Source organism: Zingiber officinale, chromosome 8A, assembly GCF_018446385.1.
Source record: "Zingiber officinale cultivar Zhangliang chromosome 8A, Zo_v1.1, whole genome shotgun sequence".
Taxonomy (NCBI): domain Eukaryota; kingdom Viridiplantae; phylum Streptophyta; class Magnoliopsida; order Zingiberales; family Zingiberaceae; genus Zingiber; species Zingiber officinale.
Genome location: NC_056000.1, coordinates 40,966,407 through 40,993,783, shown reverse-complemented (window position 1 = coordinate 40,993,783; position 27,377 = coordinate 40,966,407). Strand labels below are relative to the sequence as shown.

Here is a 27,377-nt window from a genome sequence, read left to right as displayed (position 1 = left end):
CACACACCTTCATCACCACCACCTTGTCGCCTTCCTTTCATACCTTAGCTTTTCCTTTATCTGCAGTAGGAGGAAATGCAGTCTATAAGCATAAAGCTTAGTGAGCGCTATCTACTCACAAAAACTCAATATGCATGTATACAAATAAAAACATGCTAAAACTGAATGCTAACATGTAAAGCTACTCATGCTCATAAATAGCAAAGAAATAAACTAACTGAAATACTAAACATGTATAGCTAATCATGCTCATAAATAGCAAAGAAATCTAACTAACTGAAATACTAAACATGTATAGCTAATCATGGAACTATCATGTGTATCAATAAGAAACTGAATTGATACCTAAGCTAAACTAATTAATGCTAAACGGAGTCTAACTTGTATTCACATAACTAATTTGTGAAGTTTTGAAAACTATTTACATAATAGATTAAAATAATAATCATGCTGCTGATGGGCCCGGCAACTGTACTTGCTGTGCGCGCATCCCTAACTAAACCCGGGATTGCAAGGTTATCTAAACCTAGGGACGACTGTGGGAGCCCAACCCAATGGATATCTAATCCAGTACAGTGCCACTGTTGAAAATAAAATACTGATTTCATAGCTAATTTTCTTACCTTGCTTTAACTAGGTTATCTGAACCTAGAACTAGGTTATCTAAACCTAGAGGCGACTGTGGGAGCCCACCCATTGGACCGTAATCCCATATAAGCTGAAGCAAGACTAAATAAGTTATTTTAAATGCTTCTACTGCATTAACTGAGCTATTAAAATGCCTACTGTAGCATTATATTGAGCTAAGCATTTTATCAAGCACTTGGTGTGCACTAGAACACACCCTACGTACTGAAAATCTGTATACAAAGCTTAACATAAATCTGCATGCAAAGCTTAACAAAAATCTGCACATTAAGCCTATCAAAATCTGCATACTTTACTTATAAAAATCTGCATGCTATAAAAATAGAACTGCTCATGTTATTCCAATAGCAAACAGGAAACTAGAACAACTTAAGCATGCTGTGAAAGAAAACCCATTCAACTACTAGGCATGCAATAGAATCTAGAAAATAAAGGAATCGTTGCTGCATGGAATTAACAGAATATCATGCTTCATCAGGAAATACTAAACAGCAATGAAAACTAAAACTGCTCATGCTTGAAAACAGCAAAAGAAAAGAACCCGAAATCAATAATAAATGGGAACTAAAAGATCTACTCATGTATATCTATATAAACTAAATTCACAATGCTGTTAACATCTAATCAACTTATTCATTTCCAAAAGATACAGAATTAACAGCTTGCTTTAGATACCCAAGGAATTAAGTACAATCAATCCTGTACACTGCTCTAAATAAATCCATTAATCTATCATTAAGGGAACCAACAGATTAAACTAATTCATAATACTCGATGTGCATATATACGTATATACATCAAAACTGAAACTTAAATGCTTAATAAACACATGCTGGTCCAGTAAGCTATAAAGGAAATCAAATTGGCATGTCTAATTAAGCTACAAATGAATAAGTCTACTAAGGATCATAAAATCTCTTGCTATAAAGTAAAAATCTCTTGCTGTTCGTACTTGTAAAATGCTCAAGAAATAGATATTGAATTGCTAAAAAAAAAGAATTAACTATGCATACTTTAAGCTTAAGCTGTTCATGTTCGTTGAGTATAGGGATCCAAAACTAAACATGCTAAACATACTAATAATCAAAATATGATTACCCTTTTTGCAGATCTAAACTCCAAGAACAGGCTGAGAAAACTAAATAGCATGCTAAATTGAAAGGGTTGTTCATGTGTAAGAAATAGTAAAGGAACTAAATCTGCAATGTACAATATATAGCCTAAACATGTTTGGTAGTAGCAAGGAAAAGTCACAACCTGAAATGCTAAACTAATGCAGCCCTTTTTCATGCTTACTGGAAATAGCAATGAACAAAACTAAAATCTGCATTTGCTTATAAACAAAACGATTCTGTTTGTTAAAGCAAGGAAGTCCAAAACTAGAAACTTGAACTCAAAGGAACATCTAACTAAATGTTATTCATACCAACATAATAAAAATCTATTCATGCTTGTTAAACTAGCAAACTTCTAAAACTATCTACTCAAAATAAAGGTTTGTTCAGTGCCTATTAATATGCAAGGAAACTAAATCCACAAGGCTAATTATAAGGTTGTTCATGCTTACTAAATGCTAGGTTGTTCATCTTCTTTGAATAAGGAAGGTTCTACACATGCATGTCGTTAATAAGAAACTATTCAACACATAATTGCAATTGAACCTCCTTAATTAAACTTAATGGAATTCGGTTTTCATAGAGCAACCAAAATCTCGATAGCAAGCTACTACAGTAAGGAAGAAGAATCAAACTCTCGAAACTACTCTTAAGCCTCTACAAGTTTTAACAGGATACCTAGGTTTCCTGTTGTAATGTTACAAACAAAACTCATGTAACTTATTCAAAACTATATCTTCATGGAATCACTAAAACAAACTTTGAGCATGTTTAACCGAACTGTAAAGGAGATCTCACGGCAGAACCCAAAAACAACAAGAGAAAACTCTAAACCAATGCCACAAGGAGAATTGTTCATGCTCGGCAAAGAAATGAAGAAGGCAAAATCACGGAACTACTCCTACTGCAGGTGAGAAGCAACTCACCATGATTCTTGAATTCAAACCGAAGGAGAAAACCTCTAGGGTTCGCGGAGAAACTTCAAATTTCAACCCTTCCTCGTGCCCACGAGCTCTGTTCAACGAGGAGACCTCGAATCTGTGAAGAACCGACAGAGAGAAGTGCTCGCCGGCCGCCAGAGACGAAGCCCTAGCTTCGTTTTCGCCCGAGAAGGAATCGGCGCCGCGCACGCGTGAAGCAGAAAGGAAGGCTTCGAGAGAGGAAATTTTAGGTTTTAGGAAAAAGATTTAAATCTTATACTTATGGTTATTTTCGTTTCCAACTATAGCTTAAATAGAATTGTTCTCCTTCTTTAATAACAAAGTTCGCTGGCGCAGTTGGTTGGCTGTGTTCCGCTTAAAACTTTGCTGCGGTCGGAGGTCTTCGGGTCGGAGGTCTTCGGGTCGAGCCTCGGCTCGGCCCCTTTTTTCTGCACCCTTTTATTTCTAATATCTATAATCACTACTTAAATTTATTTCGTTCTCTATTTGTTCACAAAACAGCCACAGAATAGCTGGTTAACCGGTTTTAACCGAAGCCAGAGATCACGGCTTCGATTCCTCAGCCGCACACTTCTTATTTCCAATTTATTTTACTGTTCCTAACTACTAGTTAAATATATATCGCTCTATATATGATTAACAAAACTCTCATAGACCGGTTGGTTAAGCGAACCTCTGCTTCACCCGAGGTTCACGGTTCAAATCTCGGCTTGGATCTTTTTTTGTCGAAACTTCTTTCGTTCAGTAAAAATACCAAACGAACTCCAAAAATTACGTAAAAATACTCTAAAAATTTCTAAAAATCTCTAGAATTTTTCTATAGCATTTCTAAATATTTTTGGGGCTCAAAATGAGGAAATTTGGGTCGTTACATTTAACCACTTGAAGGCGCCTTCGACTAGGCAAATATTGTTGTTTCCAAAGGATAAAACTTTATCCTTTGGAGCCTTGCTAGAGGCGCCTTTCAGCCCCGGATAAGATTTTTCAGGGGCTATAAAAAGACCCATGGACCTAGGAAATAAACATCAACTCTAGTATTCATTTCCTACCAACTGTTTGAGCAATTAACGAGTGTAAGAGGCTTCTCCGTCTTCACCGAAGGAGATCTTTTAAAGCTTTTTCATTGTCCTTGGATTAACAACCACTTAGGTTGTAACCAAGTAAATCTTGTGTCTCCTCTTTTTAGTTGTTAATTTAATTTATTATTATTTTTCTTTTAATTAGAGTTGAAAGAACGGGAAGGGCGTTGTTTTTGTTGATAAGCAATTCACCCCCTCTTGCCGGCCACCTGCTGTCCAATAAATTCCCTCGACGGAAGAGTGACCTTCTCAAAATGTTTAGTGAAAATAGAAGATTTTAGAGGAGGAAGTTCCTGAACTTTAGAAGTAATTGCATTGATATTTCCTTGTGTTTCGGGTGTCGGAATCGGAAGGTGCTCGGTCTCATCGTAGGTGGATTGAATGTTAGGGTCATCGTGTGGATTTACTATTTCCTTTCCCCTCTGAGATCGAGATGATGAACCTCCACGACCTCCTTCCATTGTAGTTAAAAATTAGAATCGAAAGCCCATAGAAATGGAGACTTAGAATCGAAAACGTGTAGAGAATACGAAATTGAAAATGAAACTAGAGAAGATGTGTGAAAATGATGAAATGAACTCTCTATTTATAGAGTTTAGATAGTAACGGATACTAAATCATAGTCATTTTTTAAAAATGATTAAATGATCTTAACTATTGAAAAAATACCCAACCCCCCCCCCCCTCAATGGCTATGAACTATCGGTCAACCAGCGATAACCAATGGTTCTAACAAACATTTAAAAAAACAAAGCAAAAAAATCGACAGGCTGAACCGGCGATTCTCTGGTTTTAGGGGCCTAGAACTGGAACCGGCCCAGCATCCTACCGAGCTAGTTCTGATTCGGCCCAGCGACCCAGGTCAACGGGCAACTGGCCCATTGACCCAGTTACGGGTCTGAGCCGTACCCGACCCGGGGTCACGTATAGTCCAAGCGCTTGGACAAGTCAACTTCGTGTTAACTTGTCCGGCTTCTGCTCTAATCGCTTGGGTGATTTTTCGGTCATCCAGAGTTGAGTTCACCCAAACTCAACTCCGGCCTTCTCTTCGAGCAGTCTTCTGCTCTGATTTCTCATCCCTTGGAAGCGTCGCATACATCCTTCTTATCTGTCGGTGTACTCTTCCACAGCTTCTCATCCCTCGGATGCACCGATCCCCTCGACTCGCTTCCCATGTCATTCTTCTCTCTCACCGTGTCTCCCTACACACTTAGACACAAGACATTAAATATGCAGAGCCCAATTTGACCTGGTTGATCACATCAAAACCAACCCGAAGTACTTACAATCCCCCTTTTTGATGTGCATCAAGCTGAATTAAGATTAAGGTTAAACAAAAATATAAAAAATAATTACAATTAAGTACGAGTGAAATATTGCAATTAAGGAAAAACAAGTAATTTGCAATTAAAGAAAAACAAACACATTTCCCTCTTAACCCCTAACTTCCTCTCCCCCTCTGATCACATCAAAAAATAGGGATATATATAAAAAAAATTGAAATTTTTTCTAAGGGTGATTGAAATAGTGGCTAAGTTTGAAAAAAAAAATTCAAGAATTTTTTTTGAATATTCGAATTTCTAAAAATTAAAAACGAGATTAGAAAAAAAATAATTTTAAAATTATTTTTATTCTTCTAAAATATCTGAAAATTTTTTTCACTGACAAAGATAATTATCCATATTAGTATTAATTTTTCACGAGAAAACAATTGATCTTGTCTAAAGGTGATGAGACGGTATGCTGGCTCTATTAAGTGATGGTTCGATGAATAAGAAGATCCTCAACGATCCTGCGCATAATGAGACGAACTAACAAAGCATTAGTGATCTAAGTCCGGGGTGGGAATCCCTAGCTAGGCCCTCTGACGCTCAAGTCATTCTCCTCTCATGGAAAAGTGGAAGAAGAACAGTAATGGAAAATGTAGGAAAAAATAGGGGTTCATATGCAAGTGCTTGTGTTTGCGCAACTTGTCAGCGGAGAAGATTCTCCTTTTTATACCACTTCACATAACCTCCGTAATCATGAAGTGGTCCTCGGTTTGTTAGAGTCTGTTAGAAGATGAGAGAAGTACAACATAGACTTAGTGCAATACTCCTTCGAGGAATCTTTTTCCTACCCCAGATATACCTTCTTTGTCGTTTATGATTTGCCCCTGATGACATATGCAAAGGAGTGTATCACTGTACCTGATTAATGAAGAAACTTCGAGAGAATATTTTTCGATAAGTCTGGCAGGCTGTCATAAGATTGTCGACTACTTGTTTGCTACATATATTTTGATCAATCATTAAACTAATCGTATATTGAGAATACTCTCTGTTGAACATATCCCGGCCGGCGACCGATCCTTAAACCAGTCATATATTAGGAATATCTTATGTTAAATATATCCCGGTCAATCATTAAGTCGATCGTATATTGAGAATACCTTCTGTTAGACATATCTCGACTGATCCTTAAGCCGGTCATATATTAGAAATACATTCTGTTAAATATATCTCGGTCGATTATTAAGTCGATCGTATATTGAGAATATCTTCTGTTGAATATATCTCGGTCTGTCATTAAATCGGTCATATACTAAAAGCCTTGTAAAGCTGAGTTCCTTTAAGTTCGATCGGACTTTGCTCAGTTGACTGCATTGAGTACCTTTAAGCTCGATCAGGCTTTCCCTGATCGAGCACATACAGACACTCTTACGCTCGTTCGGTCTTTGCTAAACCAAACATATACTAGAAACTTTATAAAGCTAAGTACCTTCAAGCTCGATCAGGCTTTGCCCGGTCGAGCGCCTAAAGCACCCTTATGCTCATTCGGTCTTCGCTCGGTCGAACGTATATTAGAAACTTTATAAGGTTGAGTGCCTTTAGGCTCGATCGAGCTTTGTCTGGTCGAGCGCCTACAAACACCCTTATGTTCATTCAGTCTTCACTCGACCGAACGTATGCTAGAAACTTTATAAGACTGGATGCCCTTTGTCCGAGGCAGATTTATGTCAATCCGAGCGCATGCACGGAATCCCTCGATCAATCCACCTTTACGTAATCCTTTATATAATATAGTCTTGATAAGATCAAGTATCTTTGGGCCCGACTGGTCTTTCCTGTCTGGGCATATGCAAAGAGCCTTATGTTTGACTAGGTTTGGGTGTCACCCGATCCTCTTGACTTTATCTTCCTCGTTAACTAAAGGGTTCACTCACCATAACCTGTATCACTAGCCTCTCCTTCAAGTCTAGTCGAAGGAGGTATAGCCGACTGACTAGACCCAAATTCTAGTCTTGTTCGCATACTTGTTATATTTATGAATATTTTTTTGAGGTTCACAAATGAATACCTAATACTTACTTATCTAGTCTATTATTCTACATTTTCCTTCTTTCTCAATCATGCCTGGAGAATTGAGCAATTTTTTCAAAATCCTCTCATTGATAATTGGTCCTCCAATGAAAAGAAAATGCTAAGGACGCATGAAGATATGGCGTATTAGCGTAAGAATAATTTGGCATGTCGTGTCCATTATAAATGTTCGTTCATGGATGAGTGCCACACAGCATTATCTTTTGTTTCTTGAAATGATCACTTACATACTCCTTCGCAAGCGACTTGCTATTTATTTTTCTTGGTAAAGCAACAATCCTCCATGCATAAATTGTTTCGATCTAACGGTAATTATTATTAGTTGCATCATCCTAAAAACCCTAAACACTCCTTAGTTTCAACACTTCATCTTCTTCAACTCACTCCACGACGATTCTTCTTCTTTACCTTCTCAAACACACTATGCTCCTTTATTTTTCCAGACCTCCCTTCGTCACGCCATTTCCTTAAGATCTTAGTAAGTCGCTCGTCCCTTAGTTATTTTTGTGCTCTTTCATGGTTGAAGAGTCGTTTACACCTTGATATGTTCATACCCATTCTTCCTTCGATAATGCTGATAGAACCGCCATTCGCCTACAATAGGAAATCCCTAAGATTATCGTATCAAAATTTCAAGCCCCGATGCTCATCCTTATTTCCTCCTGATAATTATGTCACTTTCTTTAAGGACCAACTGGTGGCCAGTCTACGCTTTCTTGTACCTCCCTTCATATCAGAAGTAAATCAATACTTCAACATCCCTCTACAGCAATTCTCCCCAAATGTCTTTCGTTATCTATGTGGGATGTATATGTTATTTCATCTTTTTTATATTCCTCTTACACCCCACAATCTTTTCATGTTCTTCTATCTCAAAAAATCGAAACTGGAAGTATTTCTCTTCCAATCTCGTCTGAAAATGATTTTCATTGAAGAGATGCCTACGTCTAACAAAGATTAGAAATCACATTTCTTTTTTATAAAATGTCCCAAAGCTGTTCCGTGGTCTACCCCATGACAGTCTTCTTTTTCCCCTCTTCCTGATATAAAGAAACTGTACCGACACCCGACCTTCCATGATTATTCCAATAGACTAATTGGTCACTGTTTCTTTATTCACAAATGAATACAAATTGATCTTTTGTACTTATTCGGTTTAAGCTCTGTTCAAAAGAAACTACACTGCTCCTTCAGTAAGTTATGATGCCTTCATCATTACCCTTTTACTAACTAAAACATCTTCTGTTTCATGCAGTGGACGTTGTGTTTGAAGCTTTGGTTGATAAAAGAATTGGTCTAGAGGAGGAAACACTTCTAGCCAAAGCGCAAGAACTTTAGGCTGAGCGAGTTTTGCCATCTACTGTCTCCTCAAGTGAAGTTTTATCTGTCAGACAATCACACCTGGATCAATTGCTACCCTTGGGGAAGTGCCTACAGATTCACCTCTCTTACCGGAAGATGCCCTTGCGGAACTAAAGGCTGCTCCTAAGGGAAATTTCAAGGGGCACAAATACCATAGTCGAAGAGACAAAGGTCTGGTCAGTGAATATTTTGTTAAATTTGGGAGAGCGAAGGTATTTCTCCCTGAAAGATTCCAATTGATCGAGTTCCTCCTCCTTAAACTTTTGAAATTTTGCCTTATACACCTCCAACTCAGCCTTCAACGTGATCAGGTCGGTGTCTTTCTCATCAATTACTCATTTGTGTTCCCGGAGCTAGAACTCGCTCATAGCCTGCTCAATAGTTCGGCTAACCTGCTCAGCTATCAACGTAGCTTCTGCTTCTTCAAGCTTCTTGGTCAGAACCCGAGCCTCCTTGTTTTTGATATCTAGGTTTTCAATGACTCAGAGTTTCCTGGCGTTAGCAGAATTAATATTCAAGTCAAAGTGATGAGTTTGCTTGGTTAGCCGATCGAGCTGGAGAGTCTAGTCGTGATTCTTATTCTTCTCCACCGTGAGCGCTCGATCAAACCCCAGCAGCTGCTCAAAGCTCATGTCTAAGTCTTTCTTTATTTGAGTCACCTTCACAATTAATTGCTCGACCCGAATCCATGAACTGTCTGCCTGCCAAACCGGGGCTTGCAGCTACTAGTTCTCATGCTCTAGGAATGCCAACTTCTGGCACATAGCCAGACTCCTCCCAGAATTGCAATCGGGATAACCTAGTTAGTGTCGATTGAGAAAAGTAAAGAAAAGACTAAATTAAACTTACTCCAGTTGATTTCTGAGTGAAGCTATCAGTGAGCGCCCCGAGGGGATGGTAGCAACTCGGGTCCTAGCATCTGCCTAGGTCTGCACTAGGGGACCTTAAATTTTGATGTGGTGCTCTGGAGAACGTAGCTTGGCGTCGTCTGGATGGCGCCACTCATCGATGGATAAGCAGATAATGACCCTGATGCTCCAGTGACCGCTTGAATCTGAAGGTTTTGAGGCGACCGAGCCCTTAGACTTGGACATGGGGGAGGAATGGATGATGAAAGTAGTGGCTTCCATGCTGACCAGTAGGGGCAGCAGATAGGAGATCGGTGGAGCAAAAATCATCCCAACTGACAGCTTGGACAGAGAGGTAGTCCGATCAGAAAAAGGGGGAGTCGGTAAGATAACCTCCCCCTTAGGAAGAGCGGAGGAAGAAGTCTCACCGTGGGCTGATGGAGCTTGAAGAGTTGTTTTAGGAGCGGGGGTCTATAAAGCCGAAGTTGTTAAGAGAGAGGAAAACTCTGCTCGGTGTCGCTTACGATGCTGAATCAGCGATTGGCCAGAGGTAGCCAACTCGGACAGGACCGCAACTGGCTCCTTCGAGGGGTGCTCGGGTAGCAACTCACAAGTATGAGTGACTGCCTCGCTAGCCGCCGTCTGGCTTCCCCCTGCTTCACCGATCGACTCTTTAGAGTGCTCGACCAGCAATAGACCACGACTCTCCAGCTTGGCCACTCCCTTGGAATTAATGTCCACATCGGAGAGCCTGCACTTGCCGCTCAGCAATGCTCGGTTCATGATTTGATCTGCAATAAAGAGAGAGATAAATTAATTAGATTCAAAGATGACAGAAAGAAAAATTGTGTACCTAGAGGGATGGGCAACCATGTGCAGATCAATCTTAGCTCTAACGCATACAAAACTTCCTCCAAAAGTAGTTTGTGTATATGATACTTCTGACTAGCCAGGCTTGTGGCTACTCAGAGGTAAGCTGATTGTCTTGATATCTCCCGAGCTGAGGAGGTTTGGACAACTCTATCTGCTAGCCGATCGAACAGGCGGGCCGACCGAGAAGACAAACAAAGAAGTAATGCTCCTTCCAATGCTTATTCCAGGAAGGCCTTTTGTCAAAATATACTGTGCGCACTTAGGCTTAGAAGAGGAAGGTGGCCAGCTCAGAAAGCTTTGGGTAATAGAGGTAGTAAAAAATACGAGGCACAAGGGGAATCCTATACAAACGAAATAAAACAATGACCCTGCACAACAGTCTAAAGGAATTGGGTACTAATTGATGCAAGGAAGTGTGGAAATACCGACAAACTTTAGAGAAGAAGGGGTGAATGGGAAAGTGCAGACCGACATAAAATTGATCCTTTGAGAAAGGGAGAAAGTTATCTGGAGGTGTATGAGGGTGGGAATGGACAGAAGGAATGGCGATAGGGTAATCGTCGGGAAAATGGTAGGCAAGTTTCATTTGGTCGGCCTCATCGCCGTTAAAATCAGACTCGATTAAGGTATACTATAGTCCGGGGACACCCGGGGGGGGGGGGGGGGGGGGGGGCTAGGTTCTATGATAGAATAAAAGAGGGAGATATTTTGCTTTGCTCGTTGTTTGTTTCTTTGAATTTGCATCCTAAAGTATGGAATGCAGAAATACGTTCCCTCAAAACCTCTAAGAACTGTCCAAGAATAGATGCTTTGAAACCTCCACAAAATCCTCTTTCATAGGATTGTTATAGTGACTAAATCATCCTAACAATCAACTCTTTACTCTCAATAGTCAATCATGTGCTCAAATTTGAATATTGCTCTTGTTCTACCAGTAGAATTGTTAGTCGACTACATAAACCATAATAGTCGGCTGATGCGTCATTGATCAAGTTTTCAGATGAACTGTAAAATCTTTTGTTCAATCTACAACGTCATCAGTCGAGTCCCTCACTCGACTTATGCAGAAGTCACTTACTAACACCCAACATTTGATTGCTCACACCATAAATCCCCTTAAATTCCAAACTAGTGATTTCAAACTCATTAGTCGATTGTCATTACCATAGCAGTTAACTGATACTTTTTCATTCATGTCAAGGCTAAACTCTCATCCTTGCCCAGAACCTACTAAGACTTCATCTGTCCAAAATCCAATTAGCCTTGACCTTCTACGACTTCACCTGCCTAGTATTCGGTCAACCTGAACCTGTCAAGACTTCACCATTGTCAAACATTCAGTCCTCTTTGATATGTTTGGATTTTTCTGCTCATGTTTAACATCTGATCTTCCATGACATGTCAGGATTTCACTTCTTGTTTGGCTCATCATGACATATCAGAACTTACTTCCACATACCTAACATCCGGTCCTCCATAATTATTAGGACTTTTATCCACATGCTTAGCATCTGATCCTCTATGTCTTGTTAGAACTGTTGGATCGATAGAGGGGGTGAATATCGATTAAAAAAATTTGAGAGTAAGTACGCAGCGGAAAGAATAAATAAAAGAAATGACACAAGTAAATTTACTTGGTTCGGAGCCTATGTCGACTCCTACTCCAAGGCCTGCACGCAAGGATACTTTCGATGGGAAATTCACTAGCAATTCGAAAATGTTTACAACTAAAAGTACACGAACGCTAAAAAAAATAAAACTGATAAGAAAAAGAAGAATGAAATAGCAGAGTGTTGTCAGCAGCGTCGCAGGAGCACCAGAGATTGAATCGTTCATTGTTATTTTTTGACTCCAGCCTTTACCCTCCTTATATAGGAGGTTCGGGGCGCCTGGATTCTTTCGGGCGTCCTGAATATGACGTAGCCGAGCCAACCAGGGTGCTCCACGTGGTGAAGCGACGTTTTGGATAAATATTGCATTCCGGGCGCCCGGACCTCTGAGCGCCTGGACCACTCTTCTCCAGCAAGTCCTTCTCCTGCACGAAAGAGTTAGTCTGAGGTAAAATGCAAATAATATTATTCTGCAAAACAAAGTGTTAGCACAGTTTAAAATGAACAAGCAGAGTATTAGCTAGATTTCGTCTCTTCGAGACCGGAATCTAGTCACGATCTCAACTTAGATATCCGAAATGGGTCTAAGTCGGATCGACGCCTAATGTTCCCTTCCCGGGAGCGCGTCCTCACAGTCACTCTACTTCAGTGACTTACCTTCAATTACCTGCCAGACGTTCGGTTAGCCCTTCGACCCATCTGGGCTTCGTGATAGCTATCCAATCAGCCTGTCAACCTAGCTGGACTTCGTGTCAAATGTCCGGTGAGCCCGTCGACCCGTTTGGATTTCATGCCAGCTATCCGATCGGCCCGTTGACCTAGCTGGGTTTTGTGTCAGACATCAGGTCAACCCGTCGACCTGTCTGAGCTTCTCCTGCACACTCGATCAGAGTGTTAGATAATGATGAAACTAACTTAACCTATTTTGTCATTCATCAAAACTTGAGTTAGACCGTTAGTGCTAACCGCACCAACAAGAACTTCCATTTACATGTCTATCATTCAGTCCTTTATGACTTGTTAGTATTGGTGCGGTTAGCACTAACAGTCTAACTCAAGTTTTGATGAATAACAAAATAGGTTAAGTTAGTTTCGTTGTTATCTAACACTCTGACCAACTGTGCAGGAGAAGCCTAGACAGGTGATTGTAAGGAACATGTGACATGTTTCAAGTGCAAGAAGACCAGACATTACAAGAACGAATGGCCATAGAGGAAATCCAAGAATCTAGAGGGGCGATTAAGGTTAGTGATTTTAAATTTTATGAAAATCCCATTTTAGCTATACATACTAGTAATAATTTAAATATTTTCGATTATGATAGCAATTTGGATATGCATTATAAATCTTCCATTGTTGGTTCTAACAATTCACCTAATTCAAATTTAATTATCAAAAATAAATTAATGAATAAAAAATCAATTAATTTGAAATTAATTAAAAATAAATTGATTAATTTAAATAATAATCTAAAACTTAATCAAGACCTTGATCAAGTCAATAAAGACTAAGATCAAGTTGACACAAACCTTGATCGGATTGATCAAAATCTTAATCTGACTAATCAAAAATTAATTTTAAAGATAAATCAATTAATTCAGGATTAATTAATAATTTGTTTAATAAAGATAACCATGAATTAATCAATCCAAATCTAATTAATAATCCAACTATAAATAATTCAAATATAAATAATAAGAATTTAATCTATAAGAATTTTTAAAAATCAAATAAACCATTTTCAAAATTCACAAAAATAGAAAAACAGTTTTTAAATCTAAAAATCAGAAATTGAATTTTAAAATTAAAGAAAACAAATCTTTTAATTTTGAAAAACATAATGTTAATTTTAAAATTTAAAATTCGGATAAAAATTAATTTTCAAATCTAAACTCAAAGTTTAAAAATTCGAAAAATCAACTTTTAAATTAAAAAAAAATGATAAAGTTCAAAGTTAAGAAATTTAAATAATAAAAATCAGCTTTCAACTTCAAAAATTCAAGTTTTGAAATGTAAAAATTCAAAAAAAAGTTTTTAAAATTTAAAATTCAGAAAACAAAAGTTCTATAAAATCGGAAAAACAAAATGTTGTTTTGAAACATAAAATTAGGAATCACAAAAAGAATATTAATATATTATCTAAATCTTAAAGTATAGACTATTTACAAGTCTAAGTTAAATTCAAATCAACAACTTAAAACTCATAAAAAAAGTTACAATCACGCACCATTTAATTATGCAACAATCAATAAACTTTCACTTGATAAAATTAGAAATCTTAATAATTAAAATGTGTCAAAGTGGGTTGACACATTCAAGATTAATACAAAATGTATCAAATCGAGAATTTGATATATAATTAGAAACTAATATATTAAGTGTTTGATTGTTTTGACTTGATTGATGGCATGTTCAAATTGACATGCTCATGCATATCTTAATTAATTGCAATATGTCATGTCTCACATGCCATATATTTTATCCATGATTTTAATTGCTTATCTTAGAATAGATAGATAGGGAAAATATAGGACAAAAGATATATGCTTGATTGATACTTGCACAACATAGTACCAAGGTATGGCGAAATGATAGTATGTTAAGAAAACTTGGTCCAGATAGTCAGGTGGAGTAAGGAGTGTCATACTTGATCTGCTTAACTAAGTAGAACTAACTGAAACTACCTACCACATTCTATACTAGTTAAACCATTAGTTAAGTGTTCAATTTCTCGAACCAGCTTTGTCTAAGGAAGTAATCATTACTTTGATACCCAAAAAAGGTCAGTGTGTCTCGCCACGACCTGGAAGCCTAAAATGTGCACTTAATTGATCGACGATTAAACCTAAATCTAACACAAAGTCAAAGAATCCTTAGAACTCAAACTAAATCAATAAAAATAAAATTAGAATACTCATCTCACAAAACATATAAGGCTACTGTGTTTGTGTATCCTGAGACACATAGAATGGGTGAGATATTAAGACAACTTAAATTGAAAATATTTTTAAAAAGGTTTTCGAAAATTTATAGGAATATTTTATTAAAAATATTTTCAAAATAGTGATTCATATAATGATGTTGAATGATATTTCATGTTTGATTGAATGTAAACATATATATTTTTTTCAAAATTGTATACATCTTTGAAATGATTGTTGTTGATTGACACTTAACTTCTAGATCCTTAGGTCAACCATAACACACCCAAACCTACAAGATATATAGGATTCCTTGTTGCTAACAAGAATGTCCTAAGGGGTGTCAAGTTAAGGGGAGACTCTCTTGAAAGATCAATATTTAAAAAGAATCTTGTTTCTTAAAAAAAAAAATATTGACACCTTTTTTTAACAAAAAAAGGCTTATTTTCAAAATCTCTTCTTACAAAATTTTCAAAGATATTTTCATACTTCAAAATTATTTCTTCTTTGAAAATATGCTTCAAATTTTTTTAAAGCATTTTTTAAAAGATGTTTTCAAATTATGTTCTCTCAATCTTTTTTCAAAATGTTTTTCAAATCACCCTTCTATTTCAAAATTTTCTAAGCATAATCATATTTTAAAATTCCTTTCTTGTTGGGAAATTTCTGATTTCAAGAAGGGTAAGGGTTAAGTTTTTTACTAAGGAAATATCCTATTGTTGATACAACACCAAAGGATATACTTAGGAGTTTAACTATTTTTTATATGTGCCAAAGGGGGAGAAAAATAGTGTTAATCTATAATTCTTAATTTGGCATAAACCCTATATGTTAGGCTAACTAATTTAGCCTAGCTTAAACTTATTGTCAAACAAAAAAAAAAAAAGATTGTTGGTGCAATCGACCTCTAGAGTTTTGAATGTTTATTCAAACAAAATGTTTAAGGGAATTTGGTCAAAGGTGACCAAATAATTTGACCATAGTTGATCAAGTTAAGTGAAGAGTCCAAGCAAAGTCAAGGTTGACTTAAAACTTGGAAATGAGTGAGAAGTCCAAGTAGGACTAGATACTTGGCAAGTTGGTAAAAATACCTAGTGGGACTAGGCAAAGGAAAGTCTTGGTTGGGAACCAGGCAGTAACTGTCCTAGCGAGGCTAACTAGTGGAAATCCTAGTTGGGAACCAGATAATGGAAGTCATGGCGAGTGTAGGTAGTGGAAGTCATTGTTGGAAACCAAGCAGTGAAAGTCATAGTTGGGAACTAGATAAAACAAGTTCAAGTGGAGTTAGCTGGGAGATGATTGCTTGACAAAGAAAGAAGTCTTGAAGGAATGAACTCCAAGCAATTAAACCTATTAGGTTTAGGTAAACTAAATACTAGGTTTTGCTTGTTATTTACTTATTTGTTTTGCATGAAACAACAGTTGGATGAACTAGTCTAGGTCATTGGACTCAGGATCTGGTTGATCGGAAGGCAGTCCAATTGACCGAAAAGTCAGGTCTTAAACAAGTTTGGGCTGAGCTCGGGACAAGGTGTCTGATTGACTGAGAGGTCAAAAATTTATCTAAAAAAGGATTGAGTTTCAACCACGTTAGCAACGTCTAGGCGACCGGAGGGCCTCCAGTCGACCGGAGAAGTGTCGATCAAGTTGTATAAAAGGGGGGGTCGAGGCAGCATCTTCTAGCAACTCTTGAAAACATCCATCTTCATGCTAGTGCTCAGAAAGTACTCTAAAGTTATGCTTGTGTGTTTCGGGAAGCGCCAAGAGGAGTATCGAGGCACTCAGGCTTTCCAGCTGGCTCACGACAAGTTTATTTTTCTTTTATGCTTGTTATTATATCATTTATCTGTTTTTCATATTTGTGATTGTCCTTACAACATGTAAGAGGTTTCTCTGCCTCCAAAAGAGTACTAAAAGGAGAAAGATACTAGTAGATGGCCGCTTCGTGCATAGCCTTGGATATACTAACCCTGGGGGTTGGGAACCAAGTAACTTTGGTGTTCTTTGTATTTCTTTCTTTTGTTCTTTGAGTTTCTTTTTTTCGTTGTGCTACCAATGACTCTGATAGAAAAAGAACGAAGAAATTTCAATTGTGCTATTCACCTCCTCTAACATCGAACAAGATCCTACGTTACTAGTGTAATATATTTAATCATTTGATATTGCAAGTGCAATAGAGCCATTAATTTGAGTTGAGCCTATTGGATTGGCTCGACCCGCCAAACAATTTAAACAGGTTAGGTCAAAATTTTATCAACTCATTTAAAAGCGGGCCTAAACGGGCTAGTCCGCACAAGTTGCAAGTCCAAGAGGGTTGGGGCAGGCTCAGGTTGGCTCGCAAGTTGAGAAGGAAAAAAAAATTGAAAAACTTGAAATAAAAATAAGCCTTTAAGTCAAAGTTTATTTATGAAATGATTAAATTCAATAATTTGTAGGGTTTTTCTATAAATTTTTTTAATTTTTTGATGGGCTAGCCCTCCTAATCCGCAACCCACCTTGGGTTGGGTTTGGGATTTCCCATCCCGCCGGGATGGTGGGCTAGCCCCTGCCCTGCCAAATGACTGATTTTAGATAGGACGACCTATCTAACAGATCTAAGTGCAATTGTTAAAATCCAAAGTGGATCAAGTTCAAACATATGACAAAGGAAAAGTTTAGCAAGTGTTGGTAGATAAAAAAAGTCCTAGGTCGAGGATGACATACTTGGAAAATAAGAAAGTCCTAGTAAGTTAAGAATGACCAAATACCTAACAAATAAGAATATTGTTGAGGACAGCTGAATACCTAATAGATGAGAAATCCCAGTAGATCAAGAACTACCGAAAACATGATAGATGAGAAGTCTTGGTAGGTCAAGACGGCCACATACACAGTAAACGAGAAGTCTTGGAGGTAAAATCTCTTAGCATATAAGTTGTGAGAGACTATAAGTGACCTATATTTTAGAGGTTGGTAGTGCTCTTTGTTGGTTGCTACTCGGAAAACCTAATGGTTCCACTGTACAAAAATTTTGTACAAAGGTCTGAACCTTTTCCTAGCTACCATGTGTTCTTTTAAATTAAACTTGGATCGCCTGCGGAACTTAACACGTTTGATCCAAAGTTTAATCTATTTGTTCTTTTAGGTTTAGACTTGGATCTCCTGCGGAACTTAACACGTTCGATCCAAATTACCTAGGTTATTAATTCCATTAAATATTAATTTCCAAAATTGGCTTCCAAGACTGCATGGCGAGGCACATGGCCTTCTTGGATATGGGAACAACCACCACTGCCTAGACAAAGCTAAGGAAAGCTAATATTTACTTTCCTTAAATAACTTTAGGTCAATCGAAAAGAACAATCAAATCACAAGGAAAAGAAAAACAAAAGAGCACAACATCGAAAATAAATTCGAAATACTAGAATCGCATGTCTCTTGTATTTGGTATTTTTACAAAGAAATAAAATTAGTATGATGCGGAAATTAAATACTAGTATACCTTTTCTTTTGCAAGCAAAAACCTCTAGGTCTTCTACCGTATTCCTCTTCTAACCTCAGACGTTGTGTGGGCAACGATCTTCCGAGATGAGAAACCACCAAAGCACCTTCTGTTGGAGCAATCCCAATGGTCCGCGGGACCATGTGTTTTGGTGTTTGGGCAAAGGGTTTAAGTTAGGTTTACCCTTGTTATTTGATATGTGTACTTGAGTTGTGCAGGACTGCAGGTGACACATATGACTCAGGTTGACGGCTTCGGGTCCGGTGAAGGATGGAGCATCCGAAGGACCGTGGACAAGGCAGCGAGGACAAGGGCCGAGGGAAGCGACTTCGAGGCATACGCGAAGGATGGCATTGGAGATGAGCCGCGGGCTTGGATGCATCCGAGGGACGAGAGCCAAAGGAAGTAGCCTTGAAGGCAAGAGGTCAAGACTGCAAAGAAGAGTCAAATGAGTCGTGAGGGTACGAGTGCATGAGAGATTGTACTCAGAGTAAAATCCTAGTTTTAGGGTTTTACTGTAGTGGCACTGTAGCAGTTACTGTAGCGTACTGTAGCAGTCGACTGATGTATGGACCAGTCGACTGATGCGTGCAAGGACCAGTCGACTGGTAACGGGCAAATCAGGTTCTGATTTGTTCCAAGCTCTATAAGAAGGAGCTTGGTATGGCCGGCCAAGGTGACGAAACTAGACTTGGTTAAAGCCTAATTAGTAGTCACCAAAGTGCTCAAGGTTCCCTTGTGTCCAAGTGTTGTTGGTGAGTGTTGTGGTGAGGTTTCTCCACCCACAAGGAGGTTGAGCTAGCCGGAGTTTGCCGGGGACTAATCCACCGACGGATTGAGGGATCGTCCACCTTACGGGCACGCCGTGGAGTAGGAGCAAGTTATCTCCGAACCACGTAAACGAACGTGTTAGCGGTTTGCATTTCCATTCTTGTATTTAGCGTTTAGCTTTCTATTTGTGTTTGTTTGTATTCCGCTGCGCTAACATCATAGGAAGCAAGGATTTGGGAGTGTCGTCTATCCAACCCCCCTTCAAGCCGGCCACCGATCCTTCAACACCTTCTTCTCCTTTCTTCAAGTTTCGGCCAAGCACAATGCTTCCAAAAGATGAAGATCTTTTTCCACCAACCAAGCTCCAAGGGATGTAAGCTTTCTCTCCTTCTTCTCCAAGCTAAAATCCGGCCACCACTTGATCTCCAAGGAGGAAGAGAGGTTCAGCCACAAGGATGGAGAGAAGAGAAAGGGAAGAGACCGGCCACACCAAGGAAGAAAAGAGAGAGAAAATAATAGAGGTTGTTCACCTTGAAGGCACCCAAAACCCCCTCTTTTATAATCCTTAGCTTTGGCAAATAAGGAAATTTAATTACAATAAAATTTCCTTAACTTTTCTTAACATGAATTAATTAAGAAAAATTAAATAAAATTTCCTAATCAACCATGTTATGGTCTGCCACCTCATGGAGAGCAAACAAGGCAATTTTCAATCAACAATTAAAATTCCTTATTTGTCTTCGGAAATTTTAAAAAATAAAATTTCCCTTTAAAATCCCTTCATGGTAGATAAAAAGAAATTTCTATAATTTTAATTTTTCAACATGTGAATAATTTACAAAGAAGAAAAATAAAATATCCTTCCAATCTACAAATAAGGAAAGAGATTTAATCTCTTTTTTTAATCTTTTGTAGAACCTTATAAAAGAGATATTTTAATTTTTAATCTCTCCAATAAATTATATCTTTCACATAAGAAAATTTTAAAATTAAAATTCTTTTTTAATTTAATAGGGTCGGCCACCTAAGCTTGGGTTCAAGCTAGGGTCGGCCACCCATGAACCAATGGTTTGGCCGACCCTAGCTTGATCCACAAGCTAGCTTGGTCGGCCCCTACACCATGGGTATGAAGGTGGGTATAGGTGGGTATAGTACTCTATAAATAAGAGGCTACGATAGGGACTGAGAGGAGGAATTGGTTTTGGTCTCCCGATAAAATTAAGCATCCCGTGTTCGCCCCGAACACACAACTTAATTTTATCAATAATAATTCATTCCACTAGAGAACTATTATTGAACTACCGCACCAATCCCAAATTACATTTTTGGACTCCTTTTTATTATGAGTGTGTTAGTCTCCCTATGTTTAAGATGTCAAATGTCCACTAATTAAGTGAGTTACTGACAACTCATTTAATTAATATCTTAGTCCAAGAATAGTACCACTCAACTTTATCGTCATGTCGGACTAAGTCCACCTGCAGGGTTTAACATGACAATCTTTATGCGCTCTTCTTAGGTATATTATCAACCTAGATCACTAGGACACAGTTTTCTTCTATAATCAACAACACACACTATAAGTGATATCATTTCCCAATTTATCGGGCTTATTGATTCATCAAACTAAATCTCACCCATTGATAAATTAAAGAAATAAATATCAAATATATGTGCTTGTTATTATATTAGGATTAAGAGCACACACTTCCATAATAACTGAGGTCTTTGTTCCTTTATAAAGTCAGTATAAAAGAAACGACCTCTGATGGTCCTACTCAATACACTCTAAGTGTACTAGTGTAATTATTTAGTTAAGATAAACTAATACCTAATTACACTACGACCTTCCAATGGTTTGTTCCTTTCCATTTTGGTCGTGAACTACTGTTTATAATTTATAAGGTACTGATAACATTATCTTCTGTATGTGACACCACATACTATGTTACCTACAATATAAATTAATTGAACAACTACAAACAAATGTAGATAATTTGACCAAATGTGATTCTTTATTCAAAATAAATGTTTACAAAAGCTTAGGCTTTTAGTATACACTCTAACACTCTTAGTAGAGGCTCAACCAAGAAATGGTTATTTTGGGGGCCAAAGTCAATGATTCAGTCAATTAGTGATCATATATACTCAACCAATATGGTTAGTCGAGATTGGTAGCAAATAAAAAGCTTTGTTCAAGTTGAGTTGACTTTCAGTCAATTGATGCCTAAGTAGTCGACTAGGCACTTGACCAAAAATGTATTTCTCATGAACAGAAAGGTTTTGTTCCAAGATGAGTCAACCAAACCTTAGATGAGTTGATTAAGAAATAGGTGTTTCAAGGTCAAAGTCGATAATTCAATCGACTGATATGGTTAGTCAACCAAGAAGTCAGTTGATGACAGACTGCCCACAAACAGAAAGATTTTGTTTTGAGTTGAGTAGAGTAGATGACAATTCAGTATTCGAATACTTGACTTATCAACTAGGCAGTCGAGATGTATTTCTTGAGAACAAAAAAGAATTGTTTCGAGATGAGTAAATTGAAAGATATTTTATTCCAAGAAAACAAAAGAATGTTTTTGTTTGAAACAAAATTGACTCAACATTTGATAGAAACTAAGTTAGTCGACTGAATTAATTTTTAAATTTGAAATATTATATAGCATTGATTAGGAACTTATAAAAAAAGTCAACTCATCTTGTGTGGAGCCGATAGAGAATAAATTGAGTTGACTAATGAGTTTGAAAGAATTGACTACATTAAAATGGCTCGAGAGTCAAACCTATGAGTTGATCCAAAATAGTCGATTGATAGGTGTCAAAGTCAACTGGCATGGACAACAATCAACTGAAAAGGTATTAAGCCAATTGAGAAGGTGTAAAGTCGACTGATGACAACAGCTAAAGCGACCATGCACAGATCTAGCTCCAATCAATTGATGGCTTAAAAGAGTCGATGAGCATTAACGCAAAGCGGAGTTTATCCACTAGGTTATATAGGAGAGACAAAGGGAACTCTATATAAAACCCTTTTGACAACAATTCTACTACGACAACTTTTTATTATGTTATTTTTATTTACAAGCTCAAGGTCTTTAACTCTGAGCTCCATAGTTTACAAATTCTTTTATTGCATATAATTTTCATATTTATTGAAAATGGTTTCTCTATCTTTAGAAGTTTTCTAAGAGGGAGAAAGTTTCCATAGGTCGTGGAGTAAGAACCCGAAACCAGGGTCCCAAATCATATGTTTTTCTAGTTCTTTTCTTTCTTAGTTATTGCATTACCTCCATCTCTAGAGCCATACTTTGTCACAGTAGGAACTATGCTTCATGATCTACCCGTTGAAGGGAAAGATAAAAGAGCGAGACGAGACATAAGATTTCCAAAAATTTGGAATTGGACTCAATATGAGGATTTACATAATCAACAAGAGAAAAGAAATCTATACAAGTAATGATGCTTCCAAATCATAGATAAGCATCATATCAATAAGAACCATCCACGAGAGAATGTCTGTTTCTTTCTAAAATTTCCTTATCTGGAAGAGATTTTAGCGACCTATCTTTCCAAATGATTTAGACAACTAACTCTTATGAGCATTCGATTAATGGTATGATATGGTCCCCAGTATAAGATCGAGTCACAGGTCGAGATCCGGATCCGTACTTGGTCATGCAACACGTAAAGGGGGAAGGGAGGAGGAAAAAGACTCGTCCTAGACAGAGTCCAAATCACTCAAGGGGGAAGGCTCGTCCTAGACAGAGTCCCAATTACTCAAATTTTCTTCCCCTTTATTAATAGTGACACTCCTTATATAAGGAGTCAAATATGACAAGATTAGAAAAGACCAACCATAAAGGAAAACAAGGAATCAAAAATAGAAAAGCTAATTAAGCCATTATTTGTTTTCTACTATAGCAGTAGTTAAATTATGTCATTATTTATTTTCTACTAATTAGGCTAATACGGTGCATAAAGGTACGACCTGGTCAAGGGGACATGACAGTCAGAAGTTAAGGGGATATGGTAGTCAGAAGTCAAGGGGGTGTGACAGTCAGAAGTCAAAGGGATGTGGCAGGCAGAAGTCGAGGGGACGTGGCAGTCAGAAGTCAAGGAGACGTGATATTAAGTCATGGGGATGTGACCCATCTAGCAAGGGGTCTAAAGTTCCAGGTCGAGAGTTAAGGTAGGTTACACGGGTAAAAAGGCCCAGGTCAGAAGCTTACTCTGAATGCTCGGTCAGGAGGTCCAGGTCAGGGGCTCAAAAAGGTTGTTCGAGTAAGAGATCCAGGTCTGGAGTACGAATGGGCGCACTGGTTGAGGTGCTCTAGTCGAAAGGCTGGGAGAATAACATCAGGAATAAGGAAGAAGGGGAAGGAACCATTCCGGTCGGGATTTATAGAGCAAGACTTTCCGGGTCCGACTATGCAGGCTATGCAAGTCAGGCTTTATAGACAGATACTTAGAGATCAGGATTTACAGACCGAGACTTACAGGTCAGGATATGTTGGTCAGGATAGATTGGTTAACCAGAGCTTCTCCCATCATGTCGGTAGGCCACTACACGACAATTAAGTCGGAGAATCGCAACCACCTGTCAGAGAATAACCACTAGGTGTCAGGGTATATTCCAATGGTCTGTGACTCATTACCAAAAGAACTTTCCTGCAACCGATGATAGAATGTCACATGTCATTCACCGCCAGACAAAGCCTAACACTCGACACTCCAGGACGCTTGTCAGGTTCCATAACTACACCAAGTCATATAAAAAGGGAGGACCTCTCTCTTATGCGGTTACGCGCACTTACCCATTTATGTACTCATCTTCTACTTTTCCGGTTCCTTAATTGCTTCTATGGGGAAAAAGGACCTGCCTTGAGCGTCGGAGGACCTGCTCCGAGGACTTTTTCCCTAGTTCTTGGTCTCTAATGACCTGAGTGTGTGTCGGAGTGTGCGCAGGAAACCCTCGCCTCGTCGTCCTAGTCATCATCTTCCGTCATCCTCCCACGGTGGCCCTTGCAGGAAGTGCAGCGCCAGCAACACGTCTCAACGACCCCCGTCAACGTCGTCAACAGCACAACCGACCTCCATCTGACTCAGCTTCCGGACGGGATCATAGGCAATAGCTAATTTATTTCTAATAGCTAATTAGGTAGTAATTAATTTGCTTCCAACTATAGTGATGTTCAACAAAGGCGTCCACCTCGACGTCCACATCATCACTCCCCTCCTTGATACTGAGTTTGTCCTCAAGCTTGAAAGCGGGGTATAACGCCACTAATGGCATGAAGGGAAATTTCTAAATTCACTTCCCCCTCTTCCTCACCTTCCTTTTCATCATCAGACACTTCAATCCAAAACAGGCGTTTACACTTGTGACCCATGGAGTAGGATTCATCACAGTTAAAACAAAGACCCTTGGCTCTCCGTTCTGCCATCTCGGCGCAAGTCAGATGCTTGAAAAATGAAACAGGTGGAATCTCCTTGCTGATGTCCGGGGTCCTGGTCTTCGCCAAAGGAGGGCCTTCACTGCTGGTGTTGAGCTTGGTTGTGGTCCCGCCCCAATTCGTGTGCAGCAGCCCCCCACCTTGATGGAAGCACTGCTTCCGTTCTAGTGCCATGGACATATTCATTGCAATGCCTAGGTTTTCAGGCTTCTGCAGTTTGATGTCGATACAGAGATCTTCGACTAGCCCTGTAATGAATAAGTCAACTTGTTGTTGTGGTCAGAGGTCCGAGGTCCGAGCGAGGTGAGATTGAAATTGGCGCTGGTAGTCTTCTACAAAGCATGTCTACTTCAGATTTGCTAGCTCTCCCAAAGGGTTGTTGCTTAGGGGCGGGCCAAAGCAGATATGACAGTGGTCTTTGAACTACTTCCAAGTCATCTCTGACTCTTCTTGCTCTACCTGATAAAACCAAAGTTGGGCTTCCCCTACCAAGTGGAAGGCAGCAAGGCCAACCTTATCAGCCTCTGTGGTCCTTTTGTTGGTAAAAATTTTTTCACACCTGTTAACCCAGCTCAGCGGATCCCCTTCTCCAGAATAGGTGGAGAACTCCATCTTTGAGTATCGCAGAGTCATGGTGCCGCTGGTTGGCAATTCAGGTCTGACCTCTGAGCCTCTAGAAGGGTCATACTCTGCACTGGTAGGGCTATCTACAATGTGCAAAGATTGTCACCTAGCATCTTGAACAGTATGGGAAATCTCGATAATCTGCTCCTCTAATCCTTGCTAGCGGGAAGTGATATGCTCCATGAAAACTTGTTGTTGTGACATCAATCTTTCCATGAAGACCTCGAGTTTGGATGAGATAGGATCCGTGTCACCCATGACCGGCTCTGATACCAAGTTGATATGGTCCCGAGTATAGGATCGAGTCACAGGTCAAGATCCGGATCTGTACTTGGTCATGCAACACGTAAGGGGGGGAGGGAGGAGGAAAAAAAGTCATCCTAGACAGAGTCCAAATCACTCAAGGGGAAAGGCTCGTCCTAGACAGAGGTCCAATTACTCAATTTTTCTCTCCTCCTTTATTAATAATGACACTCCTTATATAAAGAGACAAACATGACAAGATTAGGAAAGACCAACAATAAAGAAAAACAAGGAATCAAAAATTGAAAAGCTAATTAGGCCATTATTTGTTTTCTACTATAACAGTAGTTAAATTAGGTCATTATTTATTTTCTACTAATTAAGCAATAGCTAATTTAATTCTAATAGCTAATTAGGTAGTAATTAATTTACTTCCAACTATAGCGATGTTCAACAAAGGCATCCACCTTGGCGTCCACATCATGGTACCACAAGAAGATGAATTTCAATCAAAAGGCTAAGCTCAAGATTGAAGGCAAAAAAATGTAGAATTGGATTGTTGTTGGGCAAACATTACTCGTTTATGTTCATCTCCTATAAGTTTTAACCAACGAGATTGTATAAAAAGGACTTTATCACTCCCCTGACCATTTCAAGTTTCAACAATTCCAAATCACATGAGACATTTGTACTGATAGAGAAGCACTGAATAAAGAAATTCATCAGATACATACCTTCATAATTTTCCTCTCAGTTTTGTACAGTGGATCTCTAGGTGCGTCTATGGGTGGCTCCGTGACATTGTAGCTTCCAAAGTTTGATTTTGCACACCGAATGTACTAACAAACCCAAGAAATAAGTTATTATCTAGGTAAGCAGTAAGCTCCAGTTTACACATGCTATCTGTAATGAATCATAGTTATGTTTCACACAGCGTTACAAAATTTACAACTTTTTTATGCATACCTTCTGAGGCATGGGAGCCAAAACCTTCGGAATTGAGTAGACATCCGTGTCAGGAGGAGTAACATACATCTGCTTGTTGAAAAGCCACAAAGAAAATCACGTCAGAAAGGGGAGGAACAGGGCATCATGACCTACCAGAGACATAAAGATAGAAGAGACGATGCCTCTCGGAAGTCGTAGACGTTGTCATCGAGGTTGGGCGGCTTCCGGATAAAGAAGTCGTAGTGAAAGAGACGGATCTTGTGGAACTCCTCCTCGTTAATATGGTAGTCAACGACGGTCTCGGACTCCCACCCTTGCGTGGACACGAAGCTCTCGACGACGACCATCTCGATGTCGTCTGGCGAGTCAGCGGAGGAGGAAACGAGCGCGACGCCGAGTATCTTGTCGTACTCGATGTCATAGTCCTTCTTGTTATCCAGCTCCTCGACATTCTCTTTATCCATGTCGTAGTCGGTGGCGCCGGCCTCCGCGTCATCGTCGTCAGCCGCAGAGAGGGCAGGGGGATTCTTCGATGCTTGGGTAACAAAAATGAGGAGAAAGAGAGGGAAAGCGAAAGAGGGGGGGCGTGGATGGGAGGCGGAGAGCAAAAGGTGAGAGGAAGGAAGAGAGGGAAGAGGAGGGCGGTTCGGAAGCAGATGCAGAGAGAAGGGACCTGGTGATAGCAATCCTCGTCACCGACGCCATTTGGCGTCCTTTTTTTCGCTTCGTCGGAAGATGACCAGAGAGGAGAGAGAGGGTTTAGTAGGTGTTTGAATGATATCTATTTTCGGAATCCTAAGTCTTAGGCTTATCCATCTGAACTAAAACAGAATTCTCCTCCGAAGAGGATACTGCTTGGCCCCACTTTCGGTTCAACCGGTAAATCAGTAAACACGAGTGGTTCTCGTAAATGATTCACTCGTCCCTAATATCTCTATTAGTCTATTTTTATCTTCAAAATTATGATACAATAATAGAATATATATTTAAATTATCACTTAGGTATTCATGATTCAAACCATAATTATCATGAATTTATAAGAATTTTTTCTTCAAATGGGACACGTAACTAAAGGATGATGTGCTCCTGGGTTA

At 38.9% G+C, this 27,377-nt stretch overlaps 1 protein-coding gene across 1 annotated transcript; it reads right to left on the bottom strand.

Annotated features, from left to right (window-relative positions):
- LOC122011632 (PLASTID TRANSCRIPTIONALLY ACTIVE protein 6, chloroplastic-like) lies at positions 1-26,974 on the bottom strand (the record flags this gene model as incomplete). The annotated part of the gene is made up of 4 exons (XM_042568011.1): positions 1-60; positions 26,069-26,173; positions 26,301-26,369; positions 26,465-26,974. Coding segments are annotated over 4 exons (732 nt in total), but the record flags the coding sequence as incomplete, so codon positions are not given.
- Positions 26,975-27,377: the final 403 nt, after the last annotated feature.